General features: G+C 36.0%; 1 protein-coding gene across 2 annotated transcripts; it reads right to left on the bottom strand.

Annotated features, from left to right (window-relative positions):
• Window positions 1–253: 253 nt before the first annotated feature.
• Window positions 254–15,008, bottom strand: LOC121981422 (alpha-L-arabinofuranosidase 1-like). Of its 2 annotated transcripts, none has more exons than XM_042533947.1 (18): window positions 14,705–15,008; window positions 13,845–14,055; window positions 13,155–13,209; window positions 11,313–11,521; window positions 10,678–10,799; window positions 10,427–10,580; window positions 9,860–9,929; window positions 8,208–8,353; window positions 8,045–8,090; window positions 7,914–7,966; window positions 7,535–7,679; window positions 4,957–5,075; window positions 4,775–4,846; window positions 4,567–4,670; window positions 1,631–1,687; window positions 958–1,153; window positions 720–860; window positions 254–527 (listed from the first exon to the last, which is right to left on the bottom strand). In XM_042533947.1, exons 2-18 carry the CDS (start codon window positions 14,019–14,021, stop codon window positions 405–407), a joined length of 1,989 nt encoding a protein of 662 aa, XP_042389881.1. In that variant the 5' UTR covers window positions 14,022–14,055; window positions 14,705–15,008; the 3' UTR covers window positions 254–404. The 2 variants fall into 2 exon arrangements, with proteins under 2 accessions (XP_042389881.1, XP_042389874.1); XM_042533940.1 differs by lacking the exon at window positions 14,705–15,008 and adding an exon at window positions 14,467–14,584.
• Window positions 15,009–15,286: the final 278 nt, after the last annotated feature.

The following is a 15,286-nucleotide window of genomic DNA, read 5'->3' as shown; positions in this document are numbered from 1 at the left end:
CCATAGCCCAAGTTTGAAGATCAAAAAATTTCTACATCTACTCATAAGAAAAAGTCAAAAAACTTTAATTTTTGTTTCAAAAATCATAACCATACAAAAATTGTCCAGATAATTAAGATTGATGTGGCAAATAAGATGGATTTAGATTTGTTATGGGACATTTTGGCACATTCAGCACATGGTTAGAGATTTATTTTCAGAAGAAAAAAAAAGGAAAATGGTGATGCATATGCATAACACATGAGGCACCATATTAGTATAATCAGAACAATCATCAATGTCATTTCGTGTGATAAAAGGTTTATTGCCAGTTAATTTTACTGATGGAAGAACAACACGCCCATTTTGGTACATAAGCAGAAGCATAACCCTTGATATTTATTCACACATACATTTGATAAGCTTCAAATTGCAGATCTGAATTCAGCGGCAGCTAGTGGCAGATTGAACGAAGTAAGGGCCTGTGGAGCAATTACGACATCCATCGCGGTCCCTGCATTTGGCAATACGCTTGAAACCGGCACCACCTACAAACAGAAGACAAAGAAGGTTAACAAATAATAATAATAATAATAATAAAAGGTTCAAACATAGTGATTAATACATGAACTCATAGTATCATGGTTTTGCGATTTAAGCTTTCTTAAGATCTAAGATCCTTTTACTAGGACCTCTAGCTGATGTGAAACCGGGAGCTTCCTTCAAACAACAAAAATTACCTTGTTTGGTAATGCGAAGGAATTTTCATCCATCAAATTATCGGATGTGAGTATGGTTGTCGATCCAAATGAGTTAATGGCAGATTCTAGTCCATTAATGGAGATCTTCAAGCTCACACTATCCTTCCCAAAGTTGACGACCTGCACGGACTTTCTATTAAATTTTACCTTTTGCTTTAACATATATCAAGCATTTGTTATATGGATGACCGAGTGTAACACCAAGTAATATTCCCACCTTTATTCTCAAGTAATTCTGATTGTCTGCTGGGTCCTGCCAAGTAATAGCAGATGCAACCAACGAACTAGAGTTGGTTTGAACTTTTGAAGGGTGAAAAGTCGCACCGCTTGATTCCCTGAAAAAGTATTGCATCCAGTAGCTCGGAGTTCCATATTGCTGCCAGGAATCGAAGACAATAGCATCTGGGTTCCATCTGCAAAATGCACAGTAAGAGCCAGTAATAAGAGTTTAAGAGAGAGAACACCAGTAAGATTGGATGATTAAGTACAACCACAGAGTTGTAAGGTGACAGAAGGGAAATCTGGAAAAAAAAAGTTGAATTCTTATGTAACAGATAATTGTTCAGATTTACATCCGCCAAACTATTTCCTCAAAAAATAGACTGACTGATAATATTGATTTCGATGCAGTTCAATTTTTTTTAAAATTAATTTGGCATGGCCATTCAAGACTAGCATACACTTCAAAGGTTGGTAACTTCAGCCGTAAGTAGTTCTAGATGGATCTAGGTACTGTCTAATCTTTATACCAAAAAGCTAAATCTATGTTCCTATGGCATGGTTTTACATGACCCCAGAGTTGGGATTGGCAATGGAGGTTTCAAGCATTCAAAAAGATTATCATTCCAGAACTTAGTAATCATTATGACGGAGAAGAGAATTGGCAGTACCTGCGATCATTGGTATTGACAAACAGAGGAGCATAACTTGCCATAGATACAACGTCACTGCATTTGAAAGAAACAAAGAAATTGTGATAGTAAGAATCCATTATTCATTATTCACAATTCATGTAAAGAAGTATCTAATCTGATATCTGTATTTAATTAAGATTGAACAGGGAATAAAAATTCTAGTATATTCATCACAAATGTTGAGATAATTAGTTTTTCACTTTTACTTTTATTCAGATTGATCTATTTGCATGACTAACCACTTGATTAGCCTTTACTTAATGGAATAGCATCAAATAAGAAATCACAAGCCATAACATATTATTAAGAGTCCCCACTAGATCTATAGTTGGATAAATGGAAGGTATCCTGCTCTGAATTCTATGAAATGTTAATATGTTTGTAAAGTCAGCCATACAAGAAATAAACACATTTAAGAATTAATATACATAGATTATATATGTTTTCAGGCATTTTTTGATGCATGTCTACTTGTATTTAATGAGTGCCACGGGTTGGCTGTGCCACTCCACGGCACACGCCATGACCATGTGGCGGAGAAAACGAGGGGCACACCCCAGGGGACTTTCTCCCCTTAGGGCATATCCCGGGTTTGGGGGGACTCCGCCCCCTTCCTTTGGAAAGGGTTTTCCCCTCTAGGAGACCCTAGAGCCTCATTCTTCAAGATGTCAACGATCAATCCTCCTCCGGAGCAAGGGAATGTCTCCAAAGACGCCGACCTTCAAAGATAAACACTCTCTCCTCTCTATTTTTATATATTGAGTCGTAGTTTGCTACTTTCTTTGTCTTTTGGTTTTATTCTCTAGTAATGGAATAGATTCTTCGAATTCTAGGAGTAGGGAGCAGTTATGATATGATGTTGATGTATGAACGATGTAGTTAGTCATTTCTTTGTTCTATGATATGTTTTTAGTTTTGTTCTTATGTGTTGTGCCTTGTATGTGCTTGGCGAAATGTGTGTGAGGTCAATACATTTAGATGTAGAGCTTTGATCGCTGTATAGAGGAGGTGCTTTGGATTGTATGACCATGGACCTGTGACAAAGGGTATCCCTTACTTTCTACAGTATTTCCTTGAAACGGGAGTCAATTCTCTAAAGGGAGTATAATTAGAGTTTGTGAGTTTTCCCAAATTAATGTTAGGAAGTGACTTGCGTAATCTAGCGATTGTATGACTGGAAGCATGTGACAGAGGGTATCCCTTTAACCGGACTTTGTAGGTTACCTCTTTTACTTAATTGCATTAATCTACCGTTATGAAGTACATTAGACAACTCTAGAGATTATATGACCGGGGGGCCTCAGGTATCCCTTTAACCGGACTTTCTAGGGTTACTTCTTTACTTAATGATGTTAGAACTTGGGTAAACTCTCCCGTGTGAGCTTCGTGGGGTTGTGCCGAACTTTGGTTAGAATCTCTATAAGAGTGTAGGCATTGAGTTCAAGAGATGAACAATCCTTAGGGACATTAACTAGTATCATAGTGAAACCAAAATCCTAGAATCACCCCAAAACAACTTTATCTCCACCTCTTTGCTCGTTTGAGCTCTTTCCCTCTCTCTTCTCTCTCTTTCCCTCTCTCTTCTCAATTCCTAGTTTTCAGCGCTCGTGAACCAACTTCCGATTGTCTAGATAATTCGCTGTCCGAAGTTAATTAGTGTTTAATTAACAGTCCTGTGATTCAATATCTTTTTATTACTGACAACGTGGCAATGACTTGCGGCTTCGTAACAAGAATCAAAGCTAATCCTCAAGCCTTCACCTTTTTTTTTGTTGAGGTCACATCGGCAATGCATATCATGCACATTTTAAGACAGACACATGTCTGATTCACCAAGGGGTCAAAAACTTTAATTTCTTATATCATGCACATTTTAAGATAGACACATGTCTGATCCACCAAGGGGTCAAAAACTTTAATTTCCAAAAGATATCTGACTAGGACTGTGTAGAAAACTGACCAGAATTCAGAAGAGGAAGAGGGAGAGATAAAGAGGTTTTATTGGAGTCAGGTTCAGGCAAACCTCAAAATTTCTTTAGAGGAATTTGAGATATTGATTTTCCAATTAAAAAACCTGCAACATCTAACCTGGCCCCAGTTCTGTTTTTAATAAATAGGTAATAAACACACAACTCTAACAACAAACATCTATACTATTTGAAGAAACAATGAATACTTGACCCAACCCTGTTTTGTCCATCCCTTACCAGGCTTTGGTTGAGAAATTTAAAATTGTGCATATAAAGTCAAATAAAAGATTAAAACATTTAAAAACTGTACCAAGTTTACACAAAAATTTCCATGCAAAAAAAAAAAATCCCTGAACCAAGATCCTTAATGTTATCCCAATCTAACCATGGGTTTGTCAATAAACTTAAAATTAAACTTAAAAATTAAACTTACAAAATCAAATAGAAGTTTAAAATATTTAAAAGCCTCCCCAAGGCCACATTCAATTTTTTTTTAGGGAAATTTAAAAAGAAGAATAAAAATAGAACTGAGACAACATCCTATATCTTTCTCCAATAACTCATTTTTATGTGAAAAAATCAGTTCAGCTCCTGGCCAATGCAACATGAACAAGTGAATATCCTTTGCAGAAAATTATTATTTAGACACATAAATGAAAGAATTTAAACAAATAACCATCTTAATGACAACACTACCAATTTCTTTCTACTCCAATGTGGAATGTAGCCTAAAAAAAAAAACAATAAAATAAAAAATAAAAAAACAGAACTAAGACAAGATCCTACATTTTTTCCCCCAAATAACTCATCTTTTATGTGAGAAAATTCAGTTCATCTGGATTTGGGGCAAAATCCTGGACTTAATATCCATTGCAGAAAATTACTATTTAGAAATAAAAATGAAAGAACTTGAACAAATAAACATCTTGATGATGACATTACCTATTTCTTTCTACTCCAATGAGGAATGCAGCCTCTCCTAGTGATGCTAAAAGGCTACCCTTCCCGGCATCTGATCCAGTCACAGCATATTCGCTAACAAAAGCCTGTGATTGTTACAACAAAATAACAACGTTGCACACAATTTTTATGAGTCCAAAATTATATTACAACAGGCACACATAATTTATTAAAGTTTGAACTATCATACCTTAGGTCCAGTACGTGATGTGCGATCAAATTGATTATTTCTCTTAAACAAATTGCTAGCTGAGGTATAAACCTATGAAAGAAACGTCATGTTTTTGTCACCATCTAAAGCTTGATGATTTACATTGATTTGTTAGATCTACAAAACGAAAAATAAATGAAGATGAACACAATGTGACTTACATGGTAATCATAAAAATCAGCAGGATGATCCAGTGGACTAGATGAACCATCACAATTTGAAATAATCTTAATATCTGGGTAAACCGCTTTTATGGCATAGTAGAACTTCAAGTAATTCCCTGTCCAAGGCAAATTCAATAGTTATCATCCCAGCTTTAAGTGTTTCTTGCTTATGCTATGAATCTAAATTTTCCAAGTCATTTTAATAATTTGGTTGGTAGCTAAAATTTCAATTACGAACTATAATCAAGCAAGAAACATGATTGGGAAATTGTGCGTGCAACATATATTTAGTTATCTCCTTTTCTAAGGGAAAGGAAGGCCAAAGGCCTAATCCATCTCAATGTTTCATTCAAAACCAGTCAGTTGATGAGCAACGGAAAATGGTCCCCATTGATGGTTGGAATTTTGAAGGATGTCAAACGTGGTAAGCAAATAATCTGTTGAAAATTCATGTTATTATGCAAATCAAATGTAAAAAAAATGTAAGGGAGAAAAAAATAGCTGCTATATATAGCAAGATTTGATCCTGTTAATAAACTTTGATCCAATTGGTCCTCGTAATTGAGATGCTAAATGAGGAAGAGACTGTTTCAACTCTAAAGCTTCATAAATATGTTGACAAACATGGAACTCTCAGCTACCATATTTAGTTACTACCTTCAAGATATCAGGGGAAAAACACTGTACTACAGATTTGAATTCTAAGGCCTGTGAGAATGCAACTAACATGTGGGTATGGAATGGATTCCAAATAAATCATTGCACGGCCACAAGCTCTAGAGACACCCAAGGCACAAATAATCCCTTGTAATTATTTTGACATAAACCAACAGTTTAACCCATCTAATGGAGCCAAGTTTTGTATTAGTTGTGCCTTTGTCAACTCCTACTACCTTGACTATTGTGCCAAATGATATGAACCTAGTATTAAAACAATGCATTCAAACTGCTTTGAATGGCTCTCTTATTGCCAATCTTATCTTTTGAAAGATCAGAAATCATTGCATGCAGTTGATAGTTTAGCAAAACTACTATTTCTAAGAGACTTGCTACAAAGTTTTATCCTGATTGGAAGAGATATGTTGGCAATACATTCCCCCAGAATTGTTAGGATCAATACCAATTCACTAGAAACTAGAATGGAACACCCATTCAGTATAGATAAGACTTCATTTTAAAGCTATTTCTAATTTTGAACTTTCATTTGCTATTTTTCCTATTGATTTACTAGACCTTGGATCAATATAAGTATTCCACTGTGGTTAGCTTTTAAGCATGACTTGGCTGACATCATTGCAGAAACTTAGAGAAGCTAACTGCCTAAGAACCCAATTAAAAAATGAAAATACTTCCAAGATCATCCCTATTTAGACCCTCTTTGCGAAATGCATACTTACTAAGCAAACTGGCATGGTGGGCTACCAAAATATAAATATATAGAATGGAAAACATTCCATTTCGTTGCAAACTCACAAGGTGCTGACCTGATTATTATACTACTAGTATATTAAAGAGTTGCATAGAAATAGAGTTAGGTTAGCGGACCAATTATCCCAGTAAGGCAGTAGCACTAGCATTAACGCATTACATAACAGTCAAGTGGCATTAGATAACAGTCAAGTGGCTATCAAGTTATAGAACCTATCCATAATAATACTATAGCCTATAGGTCTCCCACTACATAAATTAATATGCATAACTATTATTTTAGTTAGAAATACATGTATACTATTAAGAGAGTTTTTAACGACGAGGACAATGCCAGAGGTCAGAAGTAGGAACAAGTTGGAGGAAAGGACTGGAGAAAATCGGTGGATCTCCTAAACTGGGATGCAATGTGGTGGAAATGTGTTCTCTTTCTTCTATGAGGAACCTTTCCATTTCTGCTGTTTAAGTCCCTATTTATAGGCCTTGGGATCCACATTCCACCGCCAGACGATGCCATCTGTCTAGATGGGTTCTATGACATTGACACGTGTTGGTGCTGATGATAGCAAAATTATTGCTTGCCCTAGTGGTGATGTTAGCCAGTTGCATCAATCAATGACATGTCATTCCAGCATGAATATGGGAGATGATTGTCGCTCTACTGAGGATGATGCTTGCCCTGTGTGCAATCCTCACCATTAGACAAGCTCACTCACAGTTTCCCAACAAAATGATATGTCATCAATTTGGACAACTAGCTGATGTCACCAACAGGGCATGTGACGGTTTTGTTGCACATGGCAACTTCACAAAGCCTGCCTGGACATGTGTTAATGTTTGGTAGTGTAACCATGGATCCCAAGGGCTACAAGGGCCTTGGGCAGCAGGAATGGAGAGGTTTCTTGTTGGTTTGATAGGGAGAGAGCTTCCACCACAGTGATTCATCCCAGTTTGGGAGGTCCACCTCGGCATTTTCTCCAGTCATTTCCTCCACCGCAGTCGTACTTTGACCTGCTCCAACATTGTCAGAAGGTCCTCATCTGTTAAAAATGTCCTTAGCATATGCCAATCTCGTTTTCAAAATATTGGTCAGCCCGTTGTGTACAAGGAATGTCAAGGACAATAGGAATAACAGAACATAGCACACCTCGATAATTTTTCTTCCAGCAGTCCTCATTTCCAACTGCAACATACTCTAACTGAAAAGGTTCTGGATGTCCCATCTCAGCACGAACAGAGCCCCACTTTGAATCAGGGCTTCCCCTAGCAAACTCAATACTATCTAAAACATCCTGAATAAAGCAAAGTTATAAGAAATTTTTAGAAGATACATTTTACAGATGATTTAAATTGTGAAGCGGAAAATCTATTCAAGGAGCTTGCATTTAGAATATAGATATTATGTGAAGTTGCGTCTGTTAAGCCAACAAATCCTTACTAGTTAGATTTAACCACAGAGTGAAAAGAAATGTGTGACATAAATTTCAATAGTGTTCAGACAATAAAGATATATGTTCAAGACATGCCTGCACAAAAGGAGAAATGCTGGTAGTATCCACTTGATCCTGATGGCTAATTCCTGAATTAATATGGCACAAATGAGAAGTGTCAAATGCTATGTATTTAAGCAATTAATCTATTATGCAGATGAAAATACCATTGTTGAATACCCATATGGGGGCTGCACCAATGTCCTCAGAAAGCTGCAACAAACCATCACGACAACAAAAACCTTTGGTGAATTACAGAATTTTGTTACCTTAATTTATAATAGAACCTCCAAGTTCCTATTTTGAATCTAAAATGTTTCCCAATTAAACCTGAAGAAACTCAAGGTATCCCAGCCCATCATCGGTCCAGTACATCCACACATCACCGAAGTGCCCAGGTCTCTCTTCCCACGGACCAATGGTTTCTCTCCACCGAAATGCATTACGTAGCCACTCACCTTCGACGAAGCAACCTCCTACAAATATGAAGATAAAATAAGTCCAACAACTAAATTAGGAAATGTAAACTATACATTTAGCCAAAATGATAAGTATAATAAAAGTTGAAAAGGAACTAATAACAAATTAACTGATGAGAAAGTACCCTTTTAATAATCTCAAATCCAAAATCTTGATTGAGACGTCATCTAATTGCTCACGAATAATAACATTTTATTTTACGTCTTCCAAACTGCAAATTATATCAACATTCTCATCTCGATTACCTAAACTTTTTTGGAGGATGTTTCATTACCTCCTAAGAATTGAACCATAAATCAGGTTAGTTGAAACAAAATCTAATATAAGTTTCTCATCATCGTAAAAGACACACAAAGATTACACAAGTAGCAGAATTCTTCTCAATGTTAAGCGCACAATCTATTCGAGGAAAGATACCTTCATTGTTTTTTTATGATTATTCTACCATCACTTGTTCCTTTCATTATTTCTAATCCTACACTTCTATATTCAATCTTAGTTCTACTCGCGGTTTAAAAAAACTATTTTGTGCTAGTCAACAAGGGCAAAACATACATTCCACCTGCCATCCATATACAATACCCAAAACCTTGCTCATGATGAACAAAGAGGAAGATGGGTTTCATGTCATTTTCCACGTCTAATAAGCACGAGGAAGAGAAGCTTCAGCAAGCACAAAAGAAGATGACCCTTCATCTTCTCGTTTGTGGGACATCAGGACAAGAACTTCATTGTCATCCTCTATTCCGTGTCAAGACATAGATCTCCAAATCTTTTTCTTCCTCTGTCAACTGAGCTAGGTCTCAAAAGGAAGCTTCTTCTTTCTCCATTCTACATCCAAGAAAGCTAGGTCTCAGTGGTTCTTTCTTCTTCATCCAAGTACCATACACTTTGCAGTTATTGTCATTATTAGGGATCATCATAGTGAAGCTTCTTCTTCTTCGTCCTCATTCTAATGTCATTGTTGTAGTTAGGGCTTGGCATGATCAAAACGGCATTAAATCTCATTCTAGTTAGGGACCAATACCCAACATGATGAAATTTTAAACCTCGGTTCTAGTCAACTTAGAATCTTAAATTTATAAAGGTCATTTCCACAATTTTGATTTAACATTCCACCATTTAATTCTACTACAAGTGGGGGGAAGATGATCCTTCAATTTCCATTGACATATCAAGCATCTTACAGTCTTTTATAATGTTTGAGCGAGCATGCCAATTTTTACACATAATCATATAAAATGAGTTTTAACAATGATGTAGCAAAGTCCAAAATCATAATGCACTATCTGTTTCCTCCCCAAATTTACATCTTCCACGTATGCTTTTATATTCTCCATGTTCTCAGCCTATATCTCCATTCAGGAATAACTAATCTAGAGCTTCCTAAAATTTCATATGATTTAATGAGTCAATAGTTTAGGTGACAAAAATTAGTAGTTATAAATAGGAAACATAAGCCGACATATAAAATTTCAATTACAATGAAATTAGTCTCGTACCTGGAAACCTAATGAATCGTGGTTTCAAATCTTCGACCATTGATATCAATTCCTTACGGAAGCCATGCCCCTGTATAATAGAAAGGTTCCAATTTTATGAAGATAGAGGATCCAAATGCGGACTTTAGTGTAAGACTACCTCCTGTTCAACTAATTTTTTAATTTATTCTTGGATGATTACTACTTGCTTAACTACTCTTTGGGTTTTGAATATTAACCAACCCATTAAGTTACAATATAAGATACTCTTTGGGTTGTTGAGTATTAACCAAGTCATTAAGTAACAACTTATGAAATTCATTTCGCTGATGGTTCCAGAGTGCTCCTTTTTGTTTTCCCCCCTCTTTATCCATATAGGTTTCTCTTGATTAAAATTTTCTTCCACTTTTAGTAAAACTGATCCCAGATTAACCAAATCATTAAGTTACAAATTATGAAACTCATTTTGCTGATGGTTCTAGAATGCCCCTTTTTGTTTATTTTCCTCTTTCCATATAAATTATTCTTGATTCAATTTTCTTTCACTTTTAGTGAAACTGATCCCAGAATATTTTATACAAAACATACCTTATAAGTGTCTAATGGAATGAGCGAAACTTGATCAAACCAAATAATTCCTTTTTTCGTAGTAGTCAATTGAAGCCTCGCAGTTCTGTCTGTTGCTATAGCTTCCAACTGTAGCTCCACCCTTGTCCAGTTTGACACATCTGAAGCATCAGCTCTGCCAAAAACAATAACAAAAGGAGATTCAACTTTAATCTAGAATATCTGAAGCTTGAAGGATTATAAGAAATGCTTAAGCCAATACAAACACTCACACAATATTTGTAGAAGCCAGTTTGAGTAGTCCATCTGAGCTTGTAAGTGAAACGGATATATCTATAGAGTCAGGTGATCTTAAATACAGTATAAGATTATATACCTTCTTTTCTTCTATATTCTGGAGAATGCCAATAAGAAAACAATGGGAAGAAATGTTAGCCACAGAAAATTTATCAGTTGCTTGGAAATTATAGTCTAGTCAAATAATTAGATGAAGGGCCTAATAAATCTGGAACAGACAAAACCTTGACTCTCTCTACCTACTGTATCAAGACTATGCATGTAGATAGCATGTATTTCGATGTATTAAGACAAAGAATGCAGATATCATGTACTTCCATGTATTAAATTGAACGAGGTCTAACTGCTACAAGAACCGTGTTAATCATATAAAATTTTAAAAATAAGCACTTCCCTAAAATAAGGCCACCATGGAATGGAGTAATGATTAAAATGTTTGAAGAAACATGAACAAAAACGGTGCAAAGAGAATTGAATGCTCTGCAAAAATAAAGAAATGTCTTATGTCTCCTACTAAACGTCTATTACAGATTTTTCTAAAATCCAGATTAGTATATTTTCTTGTTAATTCAAAAGGTAATCAACATGTTAGCAAATCCAAAATGCATACCATGCCCCAAAATCCAGGGTTATATATGCCCACACCATCAGGACAGGCAACAGATTCCCCATCGCCACAGAGTACCTCCATCTTCAGTGCAACCTCATTACGGGTGAAACAAGATGTTCGCTCAGTTGACACATAAATGGAAGATTCATTTCCAATGATGGCCCATGGATCAATGTTTGAAGGAGTGCTAGGACCACCAGCTTCAAAACCTGAGATATTTAACAAATGATTAAGGATTAAGATTCTTTAAATCAAATCATATCCCAAAAGCTATGATTGAATATTAGTTCACTCCTATCATTTTCACGGATTTAAAAAGAAAAGCATTGGGTGACACAATGTCTTAGATATTAAAGCCACACAACCTAAAATGAATATTTCCAATATGAAAATCAATCAGAACATCTTCTAAACTTGTGTTAGTTATAGATCTTCCGCGAACACATGATGAGCCTTGTACTTTTAAGAAGAGAGAATCTCTATATAGAAGAGAGCCAAAACATGGAGGGAAAATAACTACCATATTTATCCCTGATGTCAAACAATGCACATCAACTCTAGTTCAAACAGCTTGACATCATTTACATATCAAGACATAAGTCTGTGTTCTTTACCTGTTCTCGAGAAGGTAACATGTGTGCACGTGTAATTATATTGCCTGTTAGTTCCTAGTGCACAATACATCTGAATCTAATACTTACATAGACACCATATTATTTACCTTTTTTCACAAAAATTATGCCATTTGGCAACACAATTTGCACATTTGTGTAATGATCAGGATTATTGTGGTAAAAGGCCACTCCCTCTAACATTATCAAGGAGATATAGCAATCATAGTTAAAATGAACGCACTACTTTTATACCATTAAGTAGGAAGTATAGTCTATAACATTAGAAGATAGACATTTTTTACTTGATTGCAGTACATTGGTGATGTGAAGATCTTGAGAAAACATAAAAATTGAGAACCATATATTCCCTTCATCCAACCACCATGATTAAATACATAAGAAGATAGAGATCTATCCACTGCCTCTCCAAACAAGCTTCAATACAATTTGGCATTTCCTAGATCATTCAATATATCAAATTGCAAAATGATCTGATTATTCTTCTAAATGTGGAACCTCAGACCTCCTCAGTGATACTCAATTAAATCTAGATCTCAAAAATCCATAGGTCTAACTATTGCGTTCATATTCCATTGTTCCTTAACTACTTTGAAATTCATCAAACTCCCACTATAATCATCATGCTTCTCCTAAACACCAAGTAAATATCTTTCCATAAATGAGTTGTCATTTTGTGACCCAAGTAATCCTTGTTCCTATCTGACACAATAGTAAAATATACCAATTGCTAGGTCCACTAGTGTAGTTACACTGACCAAAAAAGCTGAAAACTAGATAGATAAAATCAACTTAGCACAAGTTGGCATGCTATGAGCCAATTCTTCCAACAGTCTATGATAACAAATTAAAAAACCGACAAGCTATATATACAAACTATTAACCTCTATTGCATGATCTTTTCCTTCCATTGAACTCCATGTAAGGTGAGATAATAAATGCTTCCTTCAGTCCAAGGGGAAAAATTGCAAGAGAAACTTGTAGCATCTTTTGATGTTACTGAGCATTGAGAGAGGGAAAATGCAGTGACCTCTAGGTTTGTTACATATGCATATAGAAAGTGCCTTCCCATGCACTCAGGTAACTAAATGTATCCTTCATCAAAGGTAATAGTGATCATAGTAAATTTAGTTGGCAAACCCACTAGAGCGTGATATTTTTAACAACTAAAACTTTTCTTCTGAGATTACAGGATGAGTATTTAACTTGCCTCTGTTACTCACAAGCTCAGCCCATATCCCACCAGCTCCAGCATGATTAATTTCCTGAATTCAAGTAAATTTCAATAAATACACATGTAATTTCTATAAACAATAGAATAGTCTAAATAGTGTCTCCTTAAGGGTCATAGCCTAGACACCACAGAGAAAGATTTACACCGACCATGTATGAACTTCTTTCATAGCTTAAAAAAAGGATTTACACTTAAGTAGATGCATATTGCCAAAAAAAAAAAATCTTAGACAGACATCAAGGGCGATTGAGCTTAGCAATGAAAAGCTGGAAGGAAACGAGTTTTCCTTTTTTAATTTTTTTTTGTGGTGTGTGTGTATCTTTTACACTACAAGATATGGACCTGATATAGAACCAAGAAAGGACAGGCAGTTTAAACAATTGAATTTAATTGACAAAAACAATAAAAATCATCAAATTCACCTACATCACAAAACTGAGAGTAAAACTATTTGAACTCATGTGTAGAATTAACATCATTACACATGATCTTAAAGTAACATATTCCTCTTTGTTCGTTATCTGTAACATAAATACAGCAAAGGAAAGAATAAGCATAAACAGCGGTAAAAAATCTCAAGAATTGGACATGTCCTAAGAGGCTTTTCCTAATATATTGTGTGAGCAGAGTTAAGAGTAAATTGTTTAGCCAAATGAAGTTGCTGACCTCAAAAAAAATACCAAATAGAGTCTCAGGAATCATATGATTAGATTGAGGTGAAGCATCAATAGTAAGCAGCGCAGACAGGTTGGCCTCCAGCTTTTGAGAAAGGCAATGAGGAACAACAAATAACATAAAAACAAGACATAAAGCACCCGAAGATGCCCCTTCCACACACATCATGCTTTCACAGTAACAACCCGGTGACCAAGCTAGCCTGCATTAATAAAATAGGAATGAAGAAAAGTTGAAATTACAAGCATACCGAAATTAAAGTCCTCAATGCCTATTAAAGTTCCAATGCATCGTTAAATAAAAATCAACGAAACAAATATGAAACATCCAGTAAGTTCATGCTTCAATTTAACAAGGTAAAAGGAAGTAGGAAGGATTTAGTGCAACATATGCATTTAGAAAGTGAAGTAAGATAAATTTAAAGAGCAGCAAGTTCTAAACCAAAATGCAGAAATACGGAAAACAAATCAAACATGAGCATTCGTTCGAAGCGGCAACTCAACAGGTAAAATCTACTATTTCATTTCACGAAGAAAGAAAGGTCAAAGGTCAACCAAGATTGCATTTAAAGAAGGGAAGAACAGGATTCCAGGGACGAGATAGAGCAAAATACCTTCTTTTTCTTTTGTTGTTGCAAAATAATAACATCGAAAAAGTGTCCAATGTTCCATTTCTTGGATGGCAGTTCTCCAATCAACCCTTTTTTATTCATTATTTTTTGCAATGGAAATAAAACACCTAGTAGGTCGTATTAACACACTAGCATACGAAAAAGCATCGACAACAAGGACAAGAGAGGGTTGCGCCGAACCAATCATGTAGCTGACAGAGACAAAGATAAGATCTTTTACCAGATTCCAACCGGAAGGAAGGACGAAGCGTGGAATCGGGGTGAATTGGCAACGTGGAGCACTGTCTAGTGTCTAGAGCCGCTGCAGCAGGAAGGGTTTAAGTAGGGAGGGAGGAGAGTGGCACATCTTCCTTGCAAGGCATGACTGCTGAAATCACGCCGAGGTCATCGACGGGGCGGAAGGGCGGCGATGGCAGAGCCGCGTGGCAGTGGGTGGGATCGGGGCCGTGCGGTTGGGTTTACAGTGGTTGGTATCTGGAGGCCGCACGCAAGCTTCGCACTCCATCTCCCTCCTGCCGTTTGGAAACCTCCGCGTCGGGTCCCACCACCGCCACAACTCCTGATCTGGATCGGTTTTGTTTCGCATAGCCTCCAAAATTCTATGGGAAAAAAAACAAAGACAGCTAGCTAGCCTGCTTGAGGTGGCATCCCAAAAGGATTTTTATTTATTTATTTATATTTTTTTTAAAAAAAACATTTTGTTCTTACAATTTTCGAATCCATATCATAAGTTTCATCCCTATCATAAATATGATTTTAGATTGATGAAATCAATTTTTAATTAGTTTGTCATTTCATTATG

The sequence above is a fragment of the Zingiber officinale genome, chromosome 1B (genome assembly GCF_018446385.1).
Source record: "Zingiber officinale cultivar Zhangliang chromosome 1B, Zo_v1.1, whole genome shotgun sequence".
NCBI lineage: Eukaryota > Viridiplantae > Streptophyta > Magnoliopsida > Zingiberales > Zingiberaceae > Zingiber > Zingiber officinale.
This window is presented reverse-complemented; position numbering and strand designations above follow the sequence as displayed.